Source organism: Pelophylax lessonae (assembly GCF_965119305.1).
Source record: "Pelophylax lessonae genome assembly, chromosome: 1".
Classification (NCBI taxonomy): Eukaryota; Metazoa; Chordata; class Amphibia; order Anura; family Ranidae; genus Pelophylax; species Pelophylax lessonae.
Genome location: NC_138768.1, coordinates 269779352 through 269802852, shown reverse-complemented (window position 1 = coordinate 269802852; position 23501 = coordinate 269779352). Strand labels below are relative to the sequence as shown.

The following is a 23501-nucleotide window of genomic DNA, read 5'->3' as shown; positions in this document are numbered from 1 at the left end:
TTCATCAAAATGAAGACGATCAAACAGACTGAACACAAACCCAGCTGTTTTGGCTTGAGGTTTGTCACTCCTTAATATAGACATTTTTTTCTTTGTTTTTGAAAAATAGGAGTTTTATTGTAATGTTATAGTTTTGAACCTGTGCTTATGCCTTTTTTTCATCATATGCTTGATTTCTTAAACCCAGGTTTGTGACATGTTTTTAAAGAACAGTAACACACTTATCTGTACTGTTATAAGTTACAATTTGTGCAAAACTTTTACATTACAACACACATATCACTGCTTTTATAAAGCCAATCCAGAGGATAGGCCATATCAACAGATGGGCCCTAAGAAACTACAAAATAAAAAAGAAAATTTTTAAAAGTGACTCCAAAAAACAGCAAAAGGCTTACAAAATCTGGTCAAGCAGTGAAGTCATCTCACCGTCTGCATTTATAAATTAGCACAATGGCTATGGTTATAATATTACTTACTGTAATTTTGTTTAGACAAAGTAGGTGAAACATAATGTTGGGTACCCATGGTGGCACTATAACAGTTCAATGCATTTATGCTGTATGTTACATTTATGTTATGTTAATACTTTTTTAGGATGTACCTAAAATCAGCTTAGATCTGCTACAATTGAATATACAGTTTTGATGCAACAAACATGTATGCTATGTCCTCTCCAGATGTCAAGCACATATAATAATACAGTAGAAAATAAACATCCTCAAGTTCTTTAACCTGTACCATGCCTATATCTTCTGCCTGTCCTAAGCTCTGACTTTTCACTCTATATTTTCCTTACATACACTTGAGTGTTGCTTCTGCTGTGTGTTTAGCACCAATCTTGCTGAATTTGGTTGCTCACAGTCTGGTACATTGGACATCCTCGGGGCTCATTCTTGCCTTGTCCTCTTTGTGTTGCCTTCTGAAGTTCAGCTTGTTGAACTCCTGTGAAATTTCAGTAATTGTTTTTCCCTTTGTTTCAGGAATGACAAAGTATATTAGAGTTCCAAAAAGAAGGATAATGAATATGAAGATGATGAAGCAGAAATGTTGGAGACTCTCCTGGAAAACATAAATTAAGGTCCAAATGAATATAACAAAGCAAATACTGTGAGTTCCCCACCCAGTTCACTGGTTAGTATTGTAAGGAAAGTTTTGGCAACCCAGAGGGAAAGGAAGGATAGAATATAAAGAAGAATAAGAGAAAGTGAAAAATAGAAAAAGAAGAGAAAAAGGAGTTAAATAAATCAGATACAGAAATTGTGTTAGGATGGCTGCAAGCAGATAGATATTTCATTGACAATGACATGTTTGCAGAAATCTTCCTGCCCTTGCTTATGATGAACACCAATCAGACTTGTTTTGAACGTTCTGCTGGCTTCAACAAAAAACATATGTGGTAAATGTGCAAGGAAAGTGGGTTTCCTTTTAGTCCAAAGAGAAGGGAAAGATTACTGATTGTTCATGTAGAGATTCTGTAGGATGTCATAGAATTTCTATGCATGATTAGGGCTTTCAAAATTCAAAAGTGTTAGGCATCTTACCATCTTTAAATTGGTTGTAAAGGCAAGAAATGTTTTTTTTATCTTAAGGCATTCCCTGCATTAGGATAAAAATATGTCCCAGTATTTGTATGTCTTTCCACCCCCAAATACTTACCTCACTTGACCCAGAGCACTGTGCCTGTCTGTAGTGGCTTTCTCCTCTCTCTCCCTGTATTCAGTGGACAGAGGCAGTAGCAGAAGCCACTAGCTCCTGCCGATGTCAATCAAGTACAGTTCATAGTAATTGGGGCAGGATCAAGTCACGCTGTGTGTGTCTATAGACACACCACGCGGCTTTTGGAGCGAGTCCGTAGGTGCGCCCCCATAGAAAAAGGTGCACCTGGTGGTGCACAGAAAGGAAGAGGGGCCAAGGGCACCGGTTGGGAACCCTAGAAGAGTAGGTTCAGAGCCGCTCTGTGCAATTCCACTGCACAGAGCAGATTAGTATAACGTTTATAATTTTAAAAACAAGTTATCCTTTACAGCCACTTTACCCTGTACATGGGTCAACTGTAAAAACTGACACTCAAAGATAATAAATTATTTTAATTAGCAGGTCATCTCCACCCATGTATTGCCACCCTGTTCACCTTAAAATCCAAGGAAAATGCTGCTTTGTCATTAATGACCACCCTATCAGAAGCCTAAAGTAAGAGGTTCTATAATGCATATATAAAAGTGCACGGAATGTAAATGGCTTTTTCAAAATAATACTCAAAATACCTCAGCATTGACGCTTACCACAATATAAGGGAAAACCATCCCTAGGATGTAGAGCCCAACCCAACTAAAAACTCCTGAGACAACAAAGGCCGGAACCCGGGGAGCCTGTCCGAAGATTTCTACACAGGTAGCTATGGTAGCTCCAGCTGTCAAAGAAAATGTGATTGTAATCAAAACATGTATTATATAACAAAATATGGAGAAAATGCTCTAAGATCACAAACAGTGGGTATGCATTGTTTTACCTTAGTAGAGCCAAGAAAACACATTTGTTATATCTATTAAGACAGCATGCTGTTCACACCACTTTACACAAATTATCTATCATGTCCTACCTATTCTTTGTCTCCTCCTTCAGACTTCAGGCAAAACTAGCTTAGGTGGAAAGGTTTAAAAGGGAAGTCAGCTCAGCATTCGTTGCCTCAGAACATGATGGGAAGCTAAGGCACTATTCAAGTACCACCTCCAAAATTATGTACAGAATTGGGGGTCCTCTAGGGTCCCCCACATCTTACAGTAATATAGTAACAAATAAAAGCCTAGAATATAATTAAAACATCAAATATTTTTTAAGAGAATTTTGATTTAAGTATAGAGAAGTGTGAAATTGTGAACTGAGGCCAGGTGAAATAACAATTTTTCCAGTAGCAAAATGAACAATATAACAATGTTGCAACTTATGACAGGATTCTCGGTCACCCTGTGCCCCTAATAGAGACAGGGTGACTTACACATAAGAGGGGCCTAGGGGGCTGAGAGAGGGATTTCTCAACTCAACCTCCCTAATATAAGCTGGGTTCCACGCCCCCCCCCCCCTCCAACCAAGGTGACTCCTAGCACACAACTCATGGTCTAGTTTTGCACCATCCTCCACTTCTCCCTTCCTTCCCCATGCTAACCACATATTTGACAGCATCAGAGCACAGAGCAGGGGAGGACTGGGAAGGGGGGCAGGGGGGAAATCGCCCCCCGGGCCACCCTAAAGCTGGGTAAAAAGGCCGCACTCAAAGCTGGAATAATGTAGTGGCCCGACACTATATACAGCTACCAGTCGCTGCTACACAATATTATATTTGCAGAGCTGCAGTGGAGCAGTAGGAGTATGCTCCTGCACCCCGCCAGCACAATACTAACACAGTCACTTCCCTGTCAGGCAGAGTGATCTCTGCCCGACAGGAGCTTCCTATGCTCCGCCAGGCGTGATGTCATGTTAAACCTCCTTTGTTGCTATTAACATTAAATCATGTTACCACATTGCATCGTGTTTCTCTTGCTTCATAACATCAATATCCATTATAAAACCAGGTGGGCATGGATGGTGAGCTGATTCGATGGTTCAATGGGCCCACTTGACTGGACTTGCCCCCCAGGCCTAAGGCTGCCAGCCCTCCCCTGGCACAGAGGATGCCTTTTTCAGCCAGGCTTTATAATCACAAAATGTATATAACATAGGGAGCTGAGGGACAACATGGGTTGGTGTTCATGTTGGTAAATGGCCAATGGCCAGCAGTTCCTAAGTGCTGATTTGTTGGACAACTGGACAGAAGTCAAACATAGTGCTATGCATTTATCAAGGTGCAATTCTAGGTTGAACTTCCACAATAATAATTACACTACCAACATTTACGTAGGTTAATAACATTACAAAAATGGTATAGCAGTCACTAAATTAAAAATAAATCAGCTCATTCAAACTGCATTAGCCTATGTAAGTTACATTGAAGATTTAGATGAAAAAAAAAATTGATAAAGAATGCAATGTGGACTTACCTGGTCCAGCTCCATAGAGGAAAATAAATGTAAAGGTTAATCCAACACTGCAGTATGGCATCCAAAAATATGCTTCCTAAAAGTCACAATAGAAATACAGGAATATAAAGTGAGGCACAGTGAAATACAGGCTTGAATGGAACAATATTTTTTTTTTCACAATTGTCTTTTGGTGCTAAATGAGAAAAGAATAGATTCTTTTTACATTTAACTTTAGTCAAACAAATATAAAATACTACATATACTGTAAATGTTTAACTACTTAAAGCCCAACTCTGGGCACAAAGAAAAACTCCTTGCAGTGGGACCTAGTCTAGGAGGTTGAAGATGCTTTGTTACTAACCAGAAAGCAAGGATAACTTGCCACAAACTTGTGGCAGTGTTGAATTGTAAGTCTGTTAAATTGCTGCACATTTTCACTGGCAAGTTGTATACTTGCAGAACACTTGAAGTACAAGTTCTAGTTGACACTTTTCCAATCTGTAGTAAATTTTCGTAGCAAGTCTTTTTGTAATGGTGAGTCTACATCAAGAGCTCTGCGAGTCACAGTGACCTCTGTGGTGGGATGACTATTGCACAAGATAAGTGAACCAGAACTTGCAGCAGACTTGCAGAACGTTTTCAAAGAAAGTTGATCTGGAGTCATGCAATTCAGGCTTGCTGCAATTGTGCAACAAATACGTGAAGCCTGGCAAGTCTAGCAATAGCTTAGAAAGTCATTCTCAAACTTGCAGGACAATTGCTTGCTATTTGGGAACCTAACATCCCACTCCAGCAGGCTCTGGGGTTCTCTCTTCTCTCCCAAGGCTTGGTCTGGTACAGAGCTCTCAACTCTGTTTTGTACATTGTGGGGGTGAGTGTGTCACCACGGGTGAAAGCCTGCTGCGGAGGGAAATTAAGTTAGAAATAATCTTAAAAGGGGGATGTAGCACTTCAGGGATTTTTTTTGTTATACTTGGGGTTGGGCTTTAAGTTCTCACACCTATATGTCCCTTTTGGACTATAGCAAACATAGGGGACAAACAATGCTATATTTTGGTAATAATGTCTTGCATAAATAATGTTATCAATTATCTTTTGGTGTGCCATCTGGGAGAGGACAACTTATTGAGTGCACACTCAGGAGTGATTCCGTGGGTAATCACCCCATCTATCTCCTCCATCACTTGCTCCAGTCCTATAACCCCTTTTCAGTTTTCTCCCCCTTCCTTCCCTCCTCACCCCCGCTTTTTTCTTCTTTTATCTTTACGCGGTCTTCTCCATTTCCTTTTCCTTTCTTGTGTTTCCCTGAATTAATCCACCATACTAATATATTTCTTTGTTACTGCAGACTGTCTTTTACAAATGACTCTGGGCCATTTTGCATTTCTACTTTTTATACCTGGATGTACTTTTGTTTATTATACTACTGTTTATAAAGATGTTACAGATACTCAATAAAAACATTAAAAAAGTAAATAGCTAGTGCTGGGCTTTCTTATTAAACAGCCTAGCATCCACTGCACACACAAATATATGGAAGGGTTACTGTTAGTGTTGGGGTGGTGCACTATTCTATAAATATAACTGTGTATAATTTTCATAGACCCATAATCGTGTTAGAATAAAATGTGAATTCATAAACAAATAAAAATCCAAAGGGAAAGTTCATACAAAAAAACTTACAAAGAATCAACATATAATGTGTATAGAAAATGTTCAGTTCAGAAAAAAGTCAATGCCAACCGTGCACCGTGAGTACAAAAATAAAAAACAAAATGAAAAAATTCTCATAAAAGCATATATATGTAAATAAAATAACAATTAAATGTTTGTGATGAATGGTAATACATTCGTGAACCACACATTCATGCAGTGCTTTCTTAGTAAAAAACTTCAGTCCTCAATGTGCCAGATCCATTCACCTGCTATCCACCTCTGAGTGCAATGTGCGCTCACCTGCACCACAATGATATCTTGCAATATACAAATAGTCAATCCACCTGGGGGAGTCCAAAAACTTCCCTTGAATCCTCCTCTATTCAGAGGGACAAACTCCATGGTATATGTAGACAAACAAAGTGATTTCATTGTGCAGTATGTTTAAAAACCACATTTTTTAAAAACTAAAAGCAACTTCACCCAGTGCACTCACATTTATAGATGCTAAGGATCGCATGGAATCAAATATAGATGTTTATTCACTCTAATGCCGAGAGAGGCTTTGGCTCCCTGGCTCACTGATATGGGTCATGGTAACAACGGGTCTGACATCACTGGCTCCTCCTACGCGTTACGTCACTGGTTCATGGACAGAACATTTTCTTTATATATATATATATATATATATTATATGTTGATTCTTTGTAAGTTCATTTTGTATGAACTTTCACTTTGGATTTTTATTTGTTCATTAACCTCTTTACCACTGCTCACATTGCTGCTACTGCAGCAATGTGGCTCGTTATCGTCCAGCGACGTAGACCTACGTCGCTGGACTCCGCCCCTTGTGGGCGGCGCACGCGCGCCGCCGGAGGCTCGCTCCCGCTGTTTTCAGTCACAGCGGGAGTCGGGCCAGGGGAGGAGCGGCGACAATCGCCGCTGCTCTTCCCCGATCGTCGGGGAATCTAGTTTGGAGATCCGCCCGCTTGTGTAAACAGAGCGGGCGGATCTCCTCAGTGACAAGGAGTGACAGATTGCAGTGTTCAGCATAGCTGAACATGCAATCTGTCCTTGTGTCACTCAGTCACCTCCCCCCCCCACACGTTAGTAAGCACCAGGCATACATTAACCCCTCCCTCTCCAATAAAATTAACCCCTTCCCTGCCAGTGTCATTTTTACGGTAACAGTGCATATATATAGCACTGATTACTGCAGTAATGTCACTGGTACCCCCAAAAGTGTCAAAAATGTCAGTCAAGGGTCCGATCTGTCCGCCGCAATGTTGCAGTCCCGCAAAAAAAAAAAAAATCGCAGATCGCCGCCATTACGCGTTAAAAAAAAAAAACACCAAAAATTACAGAAATCTTTCCCTTAGTTAGTAAACGCAATAACTTTTGCGCAAACCAATCAAAATACGCTTATTGTGATTTTTTTTACCAAACATAGGTAGCAGAAAACAAATTGGCCAAAAATTTAAAACAATTTTGATTTTTACATTTTTTTGGGGGGGAATTTCATATAAAAAAAATGTTAAAAATATTATTTTTTCAAAATAAATGCTCTTTTTTTGTTTATAGCGCAAAAAGTAAAAATTGCACAGGTGATCAAATACCACCAAAAGAAAGCTCTGCTTGTGGGAAAAAAAGGACGTAAGTTTCGTTTGGGTACGGCATCGCACGACCGCACAATTGTCAGTTAAAGTTGCATAGTGCCGAATCGCAAAAAGTGGCCTGGACATAAGACAGCAAAATCCTCCGGTGGTAAAGTGGTTAATTCACATTTTATTCTAACATGATTACGAGTCTATGGAGTCTATGAAAATTATACACAGTTATATTTATAGAATAGTGCACCACCCCAACACCAATAGTAACCTTATGCTTTTAAGTATTTTTAGCACTTGATTTGGTGGTAGCAGCAGTTCACCTACATACTTTCCAATCTTTGTGTTTTAACCACCAGTTAGCCAGCCATAGCAGCACACTAGTGCTTCCCAATTAAAAATAATTCATTTAAAACCTCTTTAGTTTGATTTAAAATAATGAACCCAAATAGAATAGAGTATTGCTGTTGCTAAATAACAAATTGTCTTCAGAGTCGCTCTATCTGGGAAAATATGGCATCCTGCAGGATCATTCATAGTTGTTGGAAAAATCTAAAATAAATATCCCTATGGTTACTGGTCAGTCTGGGGGGTTAGATAAATGCCCTATAATTAGTTGCCTAGTAGTAAATAAAGTCTAAAACAATCTTTTTTGGACAGTGGACAGCCCATGTATACCTTTTAAACTCTAATTAGTTCTGTGTAACTAGTTGCAGTATGTTTTTCAATGCTTTCAGCTATCATGGACGTTATGAAGCTTAAGAGAGACCTTTTAGTTGAGGGGGAAGTGAATTATGTTTTGAAAAAGAATAACCACTGCCACACACTGATTGCAATTTGGCTAGTCTTTGCTGAACCGGGGCAAATGTCGATTAGTGTATGACCTTTGATTTAACTGTGGCAGTTTCTAAATATCCAAGACACACATCATAATAGTTTTACTAGCTCAGAAAAGTGAGAATAAGTGGATTCCTCTGCCAAACAACCTATTAATAAAATAAAATAAATAAAAGGCATATTAATTAGCATGAAGTCAACATGACAATTAGCATTCATCAAAATCTACATATAAAAGGAAATATTACAATTATTTTTCTTACCTGCATAGAGAGAGTCACTGTTAGGAGTGTCAAAGTCAAAGCCATAAGGCTAAAGCCTCCAAGTATTAAAACTTTCCTTCCAAAGCGATCAATAAGTAGGCTCTGGGGAGTAAAGTTTATAAAATAGAAAATAATACAAATAATACAATGAATTTGCTATGCTTTTTTTCAACTATACATAAATAGCAAGCCCCACTTCAGAGCTATATCGGAACCTTCTTGTGGCAGCTAATCCTGAACTGAATTCCTTAAAACAGAAATGGAGGTCTGACATCCCTAAGTTATGAAGTAGATGAAGAGGACTGTTCTGAGATTTTGGATTTTCCCTTCTTCCATTTAGTATCTACCAGGGGCAAGTTGGTTCATTTCAAAATCCTGCACCGGGCCTATTTCACCCCTCATAGGCTCCACAAGATCAACCCCTTACTTCCCCGGCCTGTTGGCACTGCACACAACAGACAGGTGACTTTTTCCATATTTTCTGGACTTGCCCTGCTATAGCTATGTACTGAAAAAGTTACAACTTATTGCTACTACAACTCAAATAGTAATCCATTCTGAACCTAGATATTGCTTGCTTGGTCTAGTTAAACCTCTAGCGCACAAGGTCACAGGATGAATCCTGCTCAGCTTATTGCTATTCTATTATATGCCCGCAAGGCAATTACATTAAACTGGAAAAAAACTTTCCCTTCCACAGTGAATTTCTGGATGAATTTGGTTAACTCTAGCTTGCTCCTATATCAGGCTACATATGCAAGTATGGTCTTGCTGGTTGGAAAACCCTTCCACTGCGGTGACAGTGATTGATGCTTCTATTTGACCTCTGTAGGTCTGCCAACTCCTTAGGATGATTTTTTCCTAATGGGTAGTATACCTTACATGTATAATTACTGGGTTCACTCAAGCCATGCACTTTAACCACTTGCTGGGCACTTTTACCCCCTTCCTGCCCAGGCCAATTTTCAGCTTTCAGTGCTGTTGCGCTTTGAATGAAAATTGAGCGGCCATGCAACACTGTACCCAAACAAAAGTTTATAGTATTTTTCACAAAAATAGAGCCATCATATGACGGCGTCCCAGAACTAACTTCCCACACTGTAGCCATCAGTCAGCATATGGTTAAAATGAATGCATATTTTTCCCTCTTGTATATTTTTTTTGTATTTTTGGCCGATCGGCATCGCCCCCTACATGGGCAACTTTCGTCCTGTTTCTGTAAATGACTAAACTTAATAAAAAGATGAAGGCCCCTTTCACACAGGGGATTCGATACGATCCGCCTGTCAGTTTTTCAGGTGGACCGAATCGGATGCTTCATGCATCCCTATGGGGCAGCGGATGTCAGCGGAGACATCTCCGCTGACACCCCCTGCTACCCGATCCAATCCTGTCCGTGAAATTCGGAAGGATGGAAACCCTAATTTTCATCCGTCTGGAGGATCGGATGGGACGAGCATGGACAGGTGGTCCGTTCTCATCTGATTCCCCCATAGAGGACAGCGGGATCTGACAGCTCTGCCTCCGCGCACAGAGCAGAGACGGAGCTGTCATCCGCCAGCTTAGCGGGGATCGGCAGATCGATCCCCTTGCTGAGCTGAACGGACTCTGCTCCGTGTAAAAGGACCCTATTAAAAAAAAAAAAATAAATGGCAAGCCTTTGCTTCATCAGTTAGACCACATTTACAGTATTTCCACAGTTTGACCACATTTCCTATGTAATATTGTAATCTCTTTGAACTGAACTGACTGTAAAGTTACATTGCTCATTGTATTGTAAATTATATATTTGTAATTTTAATTTGCGACCAGATTTAGGGCTCTTTTACACAAATATTAAAATCACAATAAAGTCAAATGAGGTATGCTGTGAGATTATTTTTTCTGGATGGTTCTGAGCTGCTTCTAGTAATTGAGTTCAAACAAAGTGAAAATTCGCTTTGCAAGGAACACCCAATCCTGCAAAAGAAAAATTAGAAAAACTGGATTTTTCCTTGCCATATGATTGAATGAATAAAGTAAGCACAACTTCACCTTATTTACTATGCTAAGTAAAAATGTGTAAGGAGAAAATTCCCTTAAAGTGTTTGGAAAGGGTTTTTTTTTTTAAATAAATATAACAAACATGGTATACTTTCCTGCTCTGTGCTAAGGTTTTGCACAGGCCAGCCTAGATCCTCCTCTTCTTTTGGGGTGCCCTGTCTGCATTCTTAGCTCCTCCCCTTCATCAGATGCCCCCACTTAAAGCCACTCTCCATGGGGGCACCCGTGCGGGTTTGCTCACAAGTCCCGATGCTGCATCCATTGACCCAGACAGCAGGACTTGGTCCGCCCCCCAATCCCGTGTCACAAGATTTGATTGACAACAGCGTGAGCCCATGGTCCTGCTGCTATCAGTCTGTCCAATGATGAGAGAGAGAGTGGCTGGAGCCACTGGGCTCGTGCACATCTCTGGATCGGATCGGGCTCAATAAGAAAAAGGGGGAGTCTGGGGGGCAGCTGCAGCACTGAAGATTTTTCACCTTAATGCATAGAATAGAAACCTTGAGACTTTACACCACTTTAATGAATGAGGTGAAGGTATGCTAACTTCAATCATAAGCAACTATAAATATTTTTTTTTTACTTTGTTTAACATGATTGGGTATTCTTTTCAAAGGGAATTTTCATGTTTCAGTTTGTTTCACCTTGTTATTAAAGCTGGCCGTTTTTTTTCTTTCAGTCAGCAGTTCAACAACATGTCCCTTTAACAGAAGCCGATCAAACGATTGACTTGTCAAACAGAAAGAGCCACTCATTGATCAACATTTAGCCAGTCACTGCTGGATAGGCTGACTTTCAATCCACCTATGGTCAGCTTAAGATAAGTGAATATTCATTTTAAAAATGAACATGATCTATTACATTAGTAAATTAACCTCACCCCTCCAATGAAAAATTGAGACCCTAACAAATGTCCGTATGCATAAAATCTTAATGTGCAACAACTCCAATTTCATTACCTTCACTATTTTATGTACATGGCATGCATATGGCCTGATTCATCAAGCTGTCATATTTAAAACTGAATGCTAAAAGTGTTAGCTTAATATTATCATGTGATTTATCTAAAAGGTTTCACAAGCTTTTGTACATAGTAAAAATGCAACTTTTGGGTATTACAGTGAATTTATGGAAAATGTAACCAGGCAGGATATATTGAAAGCACACAGAGATGCTTGCATAAATGCATACTCACATCCCAATGCCCCAAGAGCACCTAGACCCAGGCTGCTTTTGATATATCCTAACCAGTTCCTGTGTTCCAGACCAAAGACCTTCGTCCTTTGACCGCTGTGGTGGATTTATTGCTCATTTGTGAGGAGCTGGAGAAGGGCCTTGATGGGCGCAAACTCTCAGCCACAGGAACTGGTTGATATTTGCATCTAGCTCCCAACTGTCTCTGATTTCGAAGGACTGTCTCTCATTTGGAACAAAGTCCCTCTGTCCCTCTTTCCTCCTCATGTGTCCCTCATTTTGGTCCGAACTTTATAGTTGTATATAAAATGCACTACTTTTCTACCAAAATGTGTTTCCCCAGTGCTAAACCTTTCATCCAATTTCTAAATTGCTGAATTTGTAAACTCCAAAAGCCAGTATAAAAGAATAGCAGTGGTAAAAAAGCACTTGTGGATTTAACCAATCATATACTTGTACAATTCTCCTTTAAAGGGGGCGTATCAGGGGTGTGTGTCTTAATAGAGAATTAACGTCCCTTCGAGGGTTGTCAACATTCAGGAAACTGTTCCTGTACATTAACAAATTGTTTTCATTTTAAAAGACAGCAGAAAACACTTTAAGTAGTACAAACCACCAAATAAAAAATATAATATTTTGCAGCTTAATAATCCTTAAATGTGGATGTGAATATGTATTTTCACCTGTTGATCAGGCCAGTAACACACTTGCTGTCTTAGGGTGTCTCCACTCTGGATGGAAGAGCAAAACAGACACCCTTAGACAGCAGTATTGTCAATCTGTGGCAAGGGTATTGTTAGATGGACTAGCAGATTTAGATACTGTAGACTTGTTTAACAAACTATTGCTAACAGCTAACAATTTTTAAGCTGTTACAGGAAAAAAAAATTATTTTAGGATAAAAACTTTAGACACTGGAAGGTTTAACCACCTTCATGACCAAGCCATTTTTTTCTATTCAGCAGTGCACTACTTTAACTGGTAGTTGTGCGGTCATACAACACTTTAACCAAACAAAATTTATAACAATTTTTTTTCACACACATAGAGTTTATTTTTGGTGGTATTTGATCACCACTAGATTTTTTATTTTTTATTATATAAACAAAAAAAGGCCGAAAATTTTGAAAAAAAATATTTTTTACTTTCTACTATAAAACATATCCAATTAAAAAAAATAAAATAAAATCAAACTTCTTTGTGTTTTGCTACACATCTTTGGTAAAAAAAAAAAAAATCAAAATAAAGTAAGTTATACTTGTATATTGATTGTTTTGCACGAAAGTTATATCGTCTACAAATGATGGTATATAGATTGGAATTTTTATGTATTTTTTTTTTTATACTACTAATGGCGGTGATCAGTGTCTTATAATGGGACTGCAATAGTGTAGTGGGAAATCTGACACTAACTGACGATGGGGCGGTAACTGACTAACTGCCACTGACATCACCAGTGACACTAATACAGTGATCAGGGATAATACTATACACTGTCACTGTACTAATGACACTGGCTGGGAAGGAGTTAACATCTAGGGCAATCAAGGGATTAAATGTGTGCCTAACAATGTGTAATGTATGTATTATGTGCTGCTTTTTACTATAGATCTCTTTGTTTCTTATCCCTGTGCCCTAAACCCAGAAGCAGGCAGCGATGTACGGGTACCTGCACACTGTACCTGCACGGCCACCCGTCTGCAGTCGGACAAAAGTATATGAAGAAGGCAGCGCATGAACCACACCGGGATGCAATGGATAAGAAAGTCAGGTGAACATCCAGTATAGAAAGGGTTAACAGTTTATTGGTATTGATAACCCGAAAAACAAAGTACATAAAATGCTTACATCCCCCTGGGCTGGAGTGAACAAGGGCACCTGGCAGCAAGCAACACGAGTGCGAGGAGGTCAATCTCCCAGGACTGCTGAGCAGTGTGTGCACAAAGCCGGAAACCAGCCAACACGAGGATGAAAGGACTCTGCTGTAGTTCCGGGGAACCAGGGTGGAACACAAGCTATATGGTTGCCATGACTACATGTTTCACGCTATGCGCTTTATCAAGTCATCTTGTCCTTCTCAACTCCAGCCCAGGGGGAGGTAAGCATTTTATGTACTTTGTTTTTCGGTTATCAATACCAATAAACTGTTAACCCTTTCTATACTGGATGTTTACCTGACTTCCTTATCCATTGCATCCCGGTGTGGTTCATGCACTGACTTCCTCATATACTTTTGTCCGTATCAGCACCCTTCCTATGCTCGTTGGCTAGCAGCAGAAAAACCGCTGGGGAGCCTCACAGGCTTATTTCTATCCCTCCACCCTAAAGGCACCCCAGGAGCGCCAGATTTGTGATTATTGCTTTGACTTCTGGACTTGATTTTTTCCTATGGCTGCCCTAAGTGCAAATCTCTTTACTGAGCCATTAGTCGGCTAACAGCAGAACAACCGCTGGGGAGCCTCACAGCCAGGCTTACTTCTATTCCTCCACCCTACAGGCATCACAGAAGCACCTGGTTTGTGATTATTGCTTTCACCCGTCTGCAGTACATAGCCAGGGGGCAGCCCGCAAGTGGTTAAATAAATTAATACAATCTAACCATTCTGACATAATCAGTGGTGGCTTTTAGCAAAAAACTTACACAGATCATGGCTGAGACAAACTCAAAGCTACCAACTCCCAAAGAGACGTAAGCAATTTGGTCTTCTGGAAAACCAGCGTTAAGAAATACATCATATGAGTAGAAATAAATCTGTTGGATAATGAGAAGTATAAATAAGTTACAGGCATACCTCCATGATTTCTTTAGTAGTGTCAATCTATAGAGTCTCAAAAAAGACCTGTATTATATTCTTTCTACAAGAGAATAAAGTAAATTTGCCTTTATGCCCATGATTTTACAGGTGATAGTAAAATGTAGAATTCTACATTGCCTTAACTTTAGGCCTTGTTGTCACTAGATTCATTTTCATGCCTTTTTTTCAGCCAAGGCAAATTTCATAGACATTAAATTAATTAAATTCACTGTTTTGAAAAACCATTAATCATTTTTCCTCCAATGCATAGAAAAGAAAGTTTCATGTTGTTTTTTGGGGGCACTGACCTGCAGTTTGTCAAGTCAAATGACTTAATCACACAAAGTGTCTGTAACAATGTAAATGTGGAGGGTCTCATTTTTAAGTGTGTCTTTTTAAGTGTAACTGGTATAGGGGAGAGGCAGTATGGTGAGTTTTAAATTGTATGTATAGCCAGATTATTTGTCCTGGTGACTACTGCTATAAAGACAATAAAGTGATGGAAAATCCAAAATTCTACATATGTCAACAGAACAAAAGGTACAGCTTAAAGAGGAAGTAAGCTTCCATCTTTAAATTTTACCTATAGGTAACCCTATGATAAGGCTTACCTATAGGTATTGTAAATGTCTCCAAAACATGCACCATTTAGGAGATATTTACTGTACATGCAGGCAGTGAAATCAATGGTGCATGGGCTCTGAAGCAACGGCCGCCCGTACCGTTTCATCAGAGCTCTGGGCCATAACTGGCGACTCCCTCCCATATGCGTGGGAGTGATGTTATTGCAGCTCTGGCCAGTCACAGAGCCAGAGTCCATGAACCAGGAAGGAAGACCGGGTGAAGATGGACGCCATCTCCAGTAATGACATCGCATTGCTGGAATGCTTCCTTTTGAGATAAGTTTAACATATTATGCTAGTATGCAATGCATACTAGCACATTATGCCTTTGCTTTACAGGTAAGAAAAAAAAAAATGCAGCAGTTTACAACCGCTTTTATCTTCCAGTGAGGATATACAATGTTGTATGTTCTAGTGACATCTGTCTAAGAGGGAATTCCATTCACTTTGTAGAGATTTTCTCTCTTTTTCTGTTGCTTATCCAGAACAGAAAGTGAAAGTAAACTGACAATCTAAAACTAAGATAAAGATTTGGCTTTAGAGGATGCAATTAAACAAAACTTTAGCCAAAACCTTTTATTTTAGTTTTGGGTAGCATTGTGAGGTTTAAACTCTAAGCCCTCGTTCACAGTGGAGCGATTTGTCATGCGATTGCAATGACACCGTTCAAATCGGTGTGACGCAGACTTTGCGGTGCCAGACCAATTTGTAGTTCCTGCACTACTTTTGCCAATTTTGGGTGTGACTTCAATAGACATCTGTGCATGAAGCCTCACAGATGTCTTTCATGTAGCACCTGAAATTGTGCTGACCTGCTACTTTGAAATTGTGCTACTTCAAGCGAAGTAGCACAAATTCCAAGTAGCATCAATGTGAACCAGGGCTTAGTCAGGTTTCCATTGACGTCTGTGTTCTCCTTCAGATAGACTAAAGGCTCGTACACACTATAAGAAAATCAGGCGAACATTTTCATACGATTTTCGTATAGTGTGTACAGAACTTTCTACACACGATTCATAATTTTCTTACGAAAATTCCCAAAGGGACAAACTCCAAAATGTTTTCTCGTATGGGAAAAAAACGAACAATTTTTGTTTAATGTGTACCGTATTCGTACAATTTTTGTACAAGAAAAATCAGAAAAGAAAGACTGCGCATGATCAGAAACAATAAACAACAAAAAAAAGCCTTTGTCGTATGAGAATTTTCATACAAATTTTCTTAAGAATTTTCGTTCCTTGGTTCCGATTTGCTGTGAAACAACGAGGAAAATCGGGCAATCATTCGCCTGATTTTCTTATAGTGTGTATATACTTTATCCTCACTCCATATGAGGTCATGAACAGGAAGTGGAAAAAGTTAGAATCTTTGTCAGGTTTAGATTTCTGTCTGTGTCCCTGCCGGAGATACTTTCTTCACTTTCCTTATAAATGATACAGATATTGCTGGGAGATTGTTCTCCACTCTATCCAAAACTTTAGAAAAAATTTGTTAGGATTTCCATTGTGTTAAAATATATTACTTTCACTGAAATTGTAATCCCAAGATTTCATTATAACGATACTCAACTGCACTGGCTCCACTAAGTTGCAAGCTAAGGATCATGCCAATCATAGCACACAGTTGCCAGCGATGAGATGGGTCACGTAACAGCTCCAGGACACCCATCCTTCCACCTTTCCCTCTGGTAGTTTTTTCCTTTAACATTTCTTCAATGGCTGCTTGATGGTCTCTGTCTCCCCATAACTGCTTAAGTGCTAAAGAAACAAGGAAAATAAAAACTTACAGTTTGCTAGGGACTAAACTGATTCAACTATAATATACTGAATACATTAGTCTAATAAAACCATATGGGAATATGCTACCTCCAAATGACCAGTTGTGCTATTTGGAGAGGTCCAACAAAAGCCATATGTGGGCAAAGAAGCCTGAAATTCCAATATGTGATACTCTCCAAAAGCACAAAATGTTTCAGATATGCATCAGTCCAATCAATCCAATATTCAGTGGTTGCCTAATTGAATTTAAAAATTAATGGCATCCTGTATGAAATTATTTCCTTCCAGCTTACTTGATTGGGAACTAAATGTGGTAAGCAATGCCATTACCTTCTCCTATCTATTACCTATCACTTCACAACTGATGTACTGTATAAGTGAAGAGGAACATATAGAAGTTAATGTAGTAAAGGCATATAGGCTGTCCACTTTGCAGGAGAATTTGTACTTTGCAAGAAATTTTCCCTTGGCTTAGTGAATGTGATAAAAATTAGATTTGCAGAAAATACTCAGTCATGTGCAAGGAAAAAAAAACAGTTTGGATGGATGATGCAAGTCAGCAGAGCTTCGCCTCATTCACTAGGCTAAGAATAATATATTTTACAAAGTATAGAGTATGTAGAGCAGCAAGAGATCAATGCTACACTATATTATTATATATATTATAATATTATATACACTATATTATTATATATATTATAATATTATATACACTATATTATTATATATTATTATATACAATATATTATTATATATTATTTTATACACTATATTATTGTATATTATTATATTATGTTAGAATACAAGAACAAAGTGTGTGTATGTTACAGCAAATACACATGTAGGAGGAAACAGTCTAAGGGTTACTATGGATGCAGATATAACTATATTACCAAAAGTATTGGGATGCCTGCCTTTACACACAAATGAACTTTAATGGCATCCCAGTCTGTAGGGTTCAATATTAATTCGGCCCACCCTTTACAGCTATAACAGCTTTAACTCTTCTGAGAAGGCTGTCCACAAGGTTTAGGCGTGTGTCTATGGGCATGTTTGACCAATCTTCTTTGTGAGGTTAGGCCCTGATGTAGGAGAGATGGCCTGGCTCACAGTCTGCACTCTAATTCATCCCAAAGGTTTTCTATCGGGTTGAGGTCAGGACTCTGTGCAGACCAGTCAAGATCCTCCACGTCAAACTTGCTCATCCGCATCTGTATGGACCTTATTTGTGCACTGGTGCACAGTCATGTAGGAAAATACTGAGAACCAGGCCTTCTCTCCAACATCATTGCTTGTAAAGGCAGGTGTCCGAATACTTTTGGTAATATAGTGTATATCCCCTACACTGTTTCCTGCCTATATGTTTATTTGCTGTAACATAGACACACTTTGTGCTTGTATTCCTACAGTTATACCCCTGAACTAGTACCTACAGCTGGATGTTACCTTTCTGACAGGCTTCCTTGTCACCCTTCTCAAGTAGTAGGTAGATTGGAGATTCTGGGAAGAAGGGAAGGGTAACCAGCTGAACAAAGGATGTAATGCCACTCAAGAGTAGAACCTGAGGCCACAGAAACTCTGTCCCAAATATCTCTCTGCATGAAATATAGCAAAATGTGGATTTTAAATTAATTATTAAGAGGAGTATCAGTGTAATACTTTAAAGATAGCGCTGTGAACACCAAAATGAGGGTTACTAATATCCTAATGAAATGCAATAATAGTCCATAAAATTCAAGAAAAAATACAGTTGTGAAAAAAACAAAAAGTCCATAAACATAAACACCCAGTGTTAATCTTCGTGAGAAAGATTGGTGAAGGCTCTTTAAAAATGTAGCGATATCCTTCTTATTCCAAGAGCTAGTTTCAAACCACCAAATCAGGTGCAAGTGGTCCCGCTCCCAATGGATAACAAACTCACCAGCTAATGTTGCCTTCCATTCGCATAGTCGGCATAATTGCCTGGTAATTGATTGGACAATTCCAAGATAAAGATCAAATCCTTTGCTCAAATATTATGTAAGACAAAAAAGGGGAAACCTCCAATGGCAATCAATCAAATTATAATAAAAAATACTTATAAAAGAGCTGCTCACATTTAACACATATAAAAATTGGCGTTTAGGCACTCTGAATCATGATGTGGTATGAATATCAAGTCCTAATCTCACCACCGATGGATGAATGCTGCACATCCCGGTGTCTGTGCCACTGTTTAACCACGTCCCAACGCGTTTCGTCACTCCCAACTTTGTCTGTTTTTTTTTTGTGCATTGAGTGTATTGCATGCACATTATATATACATATAATTGTTTTTTTTTTCTTCACAGGAATTCACAGTTTACATATACACAATTTAATTTGTCATAGCACGGAGTACACAACTATTATTTATTAACCGCTTGCCGACCGCTGCAAGTACATATACTGCGGCGGTCAGCCCCGGCCAGGCAAAGTGACGTATGCTGCGAAGGGAGAAAGGCAGGTGGCTAATGTAAACAAAGCCGCCTTTCATTCTTGCCTGTGTAACAGCAGAGATCTAACGGTCCTGCTATGTAGGACCGTAGATCTCTCCTGTTACATGTAAAGCCACATCCCTGCACAGTTAGAAACACACCCCTAGGGACACACTTAACCCCTCCTTCTCCAATAAAGTTAACCCCTTCCCTGCCAGTGTCATTTTTACAGTAACAGTGCATATGTATAGCACTGATTACTCTAGGAATGTCACTGGTACCCCCAAAAGTGTCAAAAATGTCAGTCAAGGGTCCAATTTGTCCGCCGCAATGTCGCAGTCCCGCAAAATAAATCGCAGATCGCCGCCATTACTCGTTAAAAAAAACAACAAAAATCGCAAAAATCTTTCCCTTAGTTAGTAAACGCAATAACTTTTGCACAAACCAATCAAAATTTAGACTTTTACATTTTTTTTTTGGGGGGGGGGATTTCATATAAGAAAATGTGAAAAATATTGTTATTTTGGCAAAATTGTCGCTCTTCATTTGTTTATAGCACATGATCAAAAAATCGCACAGGTGATCAAATACCACCAAAAGAAAGCTCTATTTGTGGGGAAAAAAAAGGACATCAAATTTGTTTAGGTACAGCATCGCACGACCGCGCAATTGTCCATTAAAGTCACGCAGTGCCGAATCGCAAAATAGGGCCTGGTCAGGAAGGGGGTAAAATCTTCCGGGGCTTAAGTGATTAAGAGGAGTATACTGTACATATAAAATGGGCAAAATGTAGCCAGAAAGAGTATAAAGTAACATAGAAAAAATAGCAAGAAAAATATTTACAGTATATAATCTACATGTAGGACTAGATTTAAATTTTTCTCAGCATAAAAGCTTCCTACAATAGTTTTTCTACATAAAATGGATAACAATATTTACTGCGCTCACAGCTGCTAAATTAAACTAGGATACAAGGCTACATATGCTGCAACATGGTATCCTAAAATGTTAATTACGCTGATGTACCCCATTAAGGTTCCTATACAAATGCTGCCTTTACGAACCTCTGTATTTGTAAAGATGGACCCTTGCAGTAGGCCTGGCTATTGGTTGCTCAGACACACTAAGCCCAGGTACAGTATATGGAGGGACCGTATTACTCATCCTACACTCTGGAAGATGGTATTTTGTAGACATGTGCAGTTCGTTTCGTTCCAAATAAATATTTGGACACATTTTTCATTATTCGGAGATTCGGATATATATCCGAATCCCCAAATTACAGTACAAACTAAGAGTGTGTAAAATTCCGCGCTTAGGATAGGGAGTATATATGGAAAGTAACACCGCACACGGCTGCTGCCCACTTCAAGAAATGCAGCCCTAAAAGGGGAGCATTGGATATATAAGGAGAAATGGAAGAAGTGATTGGCGCTGCCTAGTGGGGTATTCGGGAGATCAATTTGTGGTTGCGTCACTCCTGGATTGAATTGTATATGAAATATGTGCAAATGGAACTATAATAAAAAAATTGTGTAATAAAAACTGTATTAAGACCTATGTGTATCCTTGTAAAACCATAACATAAAAACCAATAAGCTATGTAAAATCAGGGGTCACAAGTGGTGGTCTATGTGCAAAAACAAGAAGATATAAACATAAAATGAGGAACTGTTACAGTTGGATACAGCAAATAAATACAATGTGTGCAATTAATAAATATAAAGTGCAAAAGTGCAATCATGGATATTGGGAGTGGAGTGATAAATAAATAAATATCTCCTATATAATAGCAACCATCAATTCACAAGCAATAAATATAACTGTAATAAATATAAGTGAAAAATATATAGCTGCCAATAAATACATGCAATAGTGCAAAGGTGAAAAAATTATTATATATAACTGTGCAAAGCCGGCAGCAAAAAATGGGGTGTCTCTTTAAAATATCATACAAATTAATCCCAAAACGTGTGCAATCACGGTGGATTGATAGGTCCAATCAAGTCCTATATATATATATATAGTCCATATATGGTGGTTAAGGTGCTCTTTTCTCTATGCCCAGGGTGTGGTGAGTGGGCAGAAGGTAAGGAGCACCTTACCTTCTATGTATTTTTCGAACTTTCTTCAAATTTACAGATTTTTCCTCGATCCAAAACGTTAGAATCTATACATTTTGAATCAATTAAATCGAAAATGTTAGATTGTTATTTATACACACAAATTTGGTTTAGGTACAATGTTGCATGACCGCGCAATTGTCATTCAAAATGCAACAGCGCTAAAAGATGAAAATTGGTCTGGGAAGGAAGGGGGTTTAAGTGCCCAGTATTGAGGTAGTTAAAATATAAATATTTAAAGCATTTGTACTTGACATTTTTTTTTTTCTCAGCTGGCTAAAACGTCTGCACAGTATTGCACATAGTAAAATGTTGAAAGTAAGATATTACTTTTAATAATTGGAACACTTCACATATTTTGAATAAACGTATTATTACTACAAACAGGATCAATGTGTATAAATAACAATCTAACATTTTCGATTTAATTGATTCAAAATGTATAGATTCTAACGTTTTGGATCGAGGAAAAATCTGTAAATTTGAAGAAAGTTCGAAAAATACATAGAACGAATTCCGAATACGAATCACGAATACAAATTGAACGAATCAACCGAATTTAACTAAACTAAATAACTAGATTATCAAACCTAAACTAAACAAAACTAAACATTTTTTTTTGTCATGCACATGTCTAGTATTTAGTATGACCTTGGTTTAGTAGATGTAGATACAGTACAGGTTTATTTTAACTTCTTGTTTTTTTTTTGTATTATTAAAGATTTACATAGAAAAATAAATAACACAATGTGATAAGGCAATGCAACTGGGTAGACTACCATTTATAATATTTTCACCTTCCAGTCTTTCCTGTGTGCTCTCTCCACAACCCCTTATACGTGTATTCATTTTATTCAGTTTCTTTTTTAAAAACCTCATAATAAATAATTTTTAGGCAGTTTTTTACAGCTGAAGGAAAGAAAAATTACTGCATTTCCTATTTCTGGAACCTTTTTGATAATGACAATGCAGAGATTTTTACTTTACTTTATTTTTAAAAAATCAAAATCAAATAAGGTGTAGCAAGCACATGTAAGTTAAATGGGAATATGATGTTGAGGATCCGCTGAAGCACTAAGGTATTTTTAACATATATTTTAATATATTGTTTTTTTTTTGTATTATTAAAGATTTACATAGAAAAATAAATAACACAATGTGATAAGGCAATGCAACTGGGTAGACTACCATTTATAATATTTTCACCTTCCAGTCTTTCCTGTGTGCTCTCTCCACAACCCCTTATACGTGTATTCATTTTATTCAGTTTCTTTTTTAAAAACCTCATAATAAATAATTTTTAGGCAGTTTTTTACAGCTGAAGGAAAGAAAAATTACTGCATTTCCTATTTCTGGAACCTTTTTGATAATGACAATGCAGAGATTTTTACTTTACTTTATTTTTAAAAAATCAAAATCAAATAAGGTGTAGCAAGCACATGTAAGTTAAATGGGAATATGATGTTGAGGATCCGCTGAAGCACTAAGGTATTTTTAACATATATTTTAATATAAAAAAAATTCATATAATAATACATTGAATTAAGGCACTTGTCTTAAAACCTCACATTCCTGATTTTTTGACAATGTATGTTTTAGCTACATTAATAGATAAACTTAACTATACCAGTCACAATAAAGAAGCATTACCTGAGTCCAACAATCTGGCCACATAATTTGCCCAGAGTTACGAACATGGGCCCCATGGCATTGATGAAACCACGCAGTTTGCGGGGGGCAGTCTCTCCCGCGTACTGAGCGTGAATATTAATTCCCAGACCTAAGTGGGACATACAAGAGACTGCAAGTGAAATTTTGGCAGACATTATTGCTATGACAGAATTCTAAACAGTTTAAGTTATTGTAAACGATCACCTTGTAAAACAACACATTTTATTTAAAATAGAAATGAAAGGCAGAAAATTTGTGTATAGATATTAAAAAAAAAAAAATATTATAAATACCTTTTTTCCTTTTTTATAGGTGATCACATTCCCTCTGTTTTTTTTTTTTTTTTTTTTTAAATTCTTTATTTAATGGTATGCAAAACAAACAGACATAGCAACAATAAATAGCATCATGGTTGCTATCCGTGGTACAAAACTAA

General features: G+C 38.1%; 1 protein-coding gene across 1 annotated transcript in view; it reads right to left on the bottom strand.

Moving 5' to 3' along the window:
- Positions 1-383: 383 nt before the first annotated feature.
- The window catches only part of LOC309551790 (solute carrier family 2, facilitated glucose transporter member 9-like), a 45851-nt gene continuing 22733 nt past the window's right edge, over positions 384-23501 (bottom strand). Inside the window, exons 5-12 of the mRNA XM_082252481.1 lie at positions 23045-23174; positions 18262-18410; positions 16607-16794; positions 14261-14371; positions 8383-8484; positions 4038-4113; positions 2286-2413; positions 384-1062 (exon numbers count right to left, since the gene is read on the bottom strand). Coding sequence (XP_082108607.1) covers positions 859-1062; positions 2286-2413; positions 4038-4113; positions 8383-8484; positions 14261-14371; positions 16607-16794; positions 18262-18410; positions 23045-23174 — 1088 coding nt within the window. The 3' untranslated portion in view covers positions 384-858. The remainder of the gene's footprint in view (positions 1063-2285; positions 2414-4037; positions 4114-8382; positions 8485-14260; positions 14372-16606; positions 16795-18261; positions 18411-23044; positions 23175-23501) is intronic.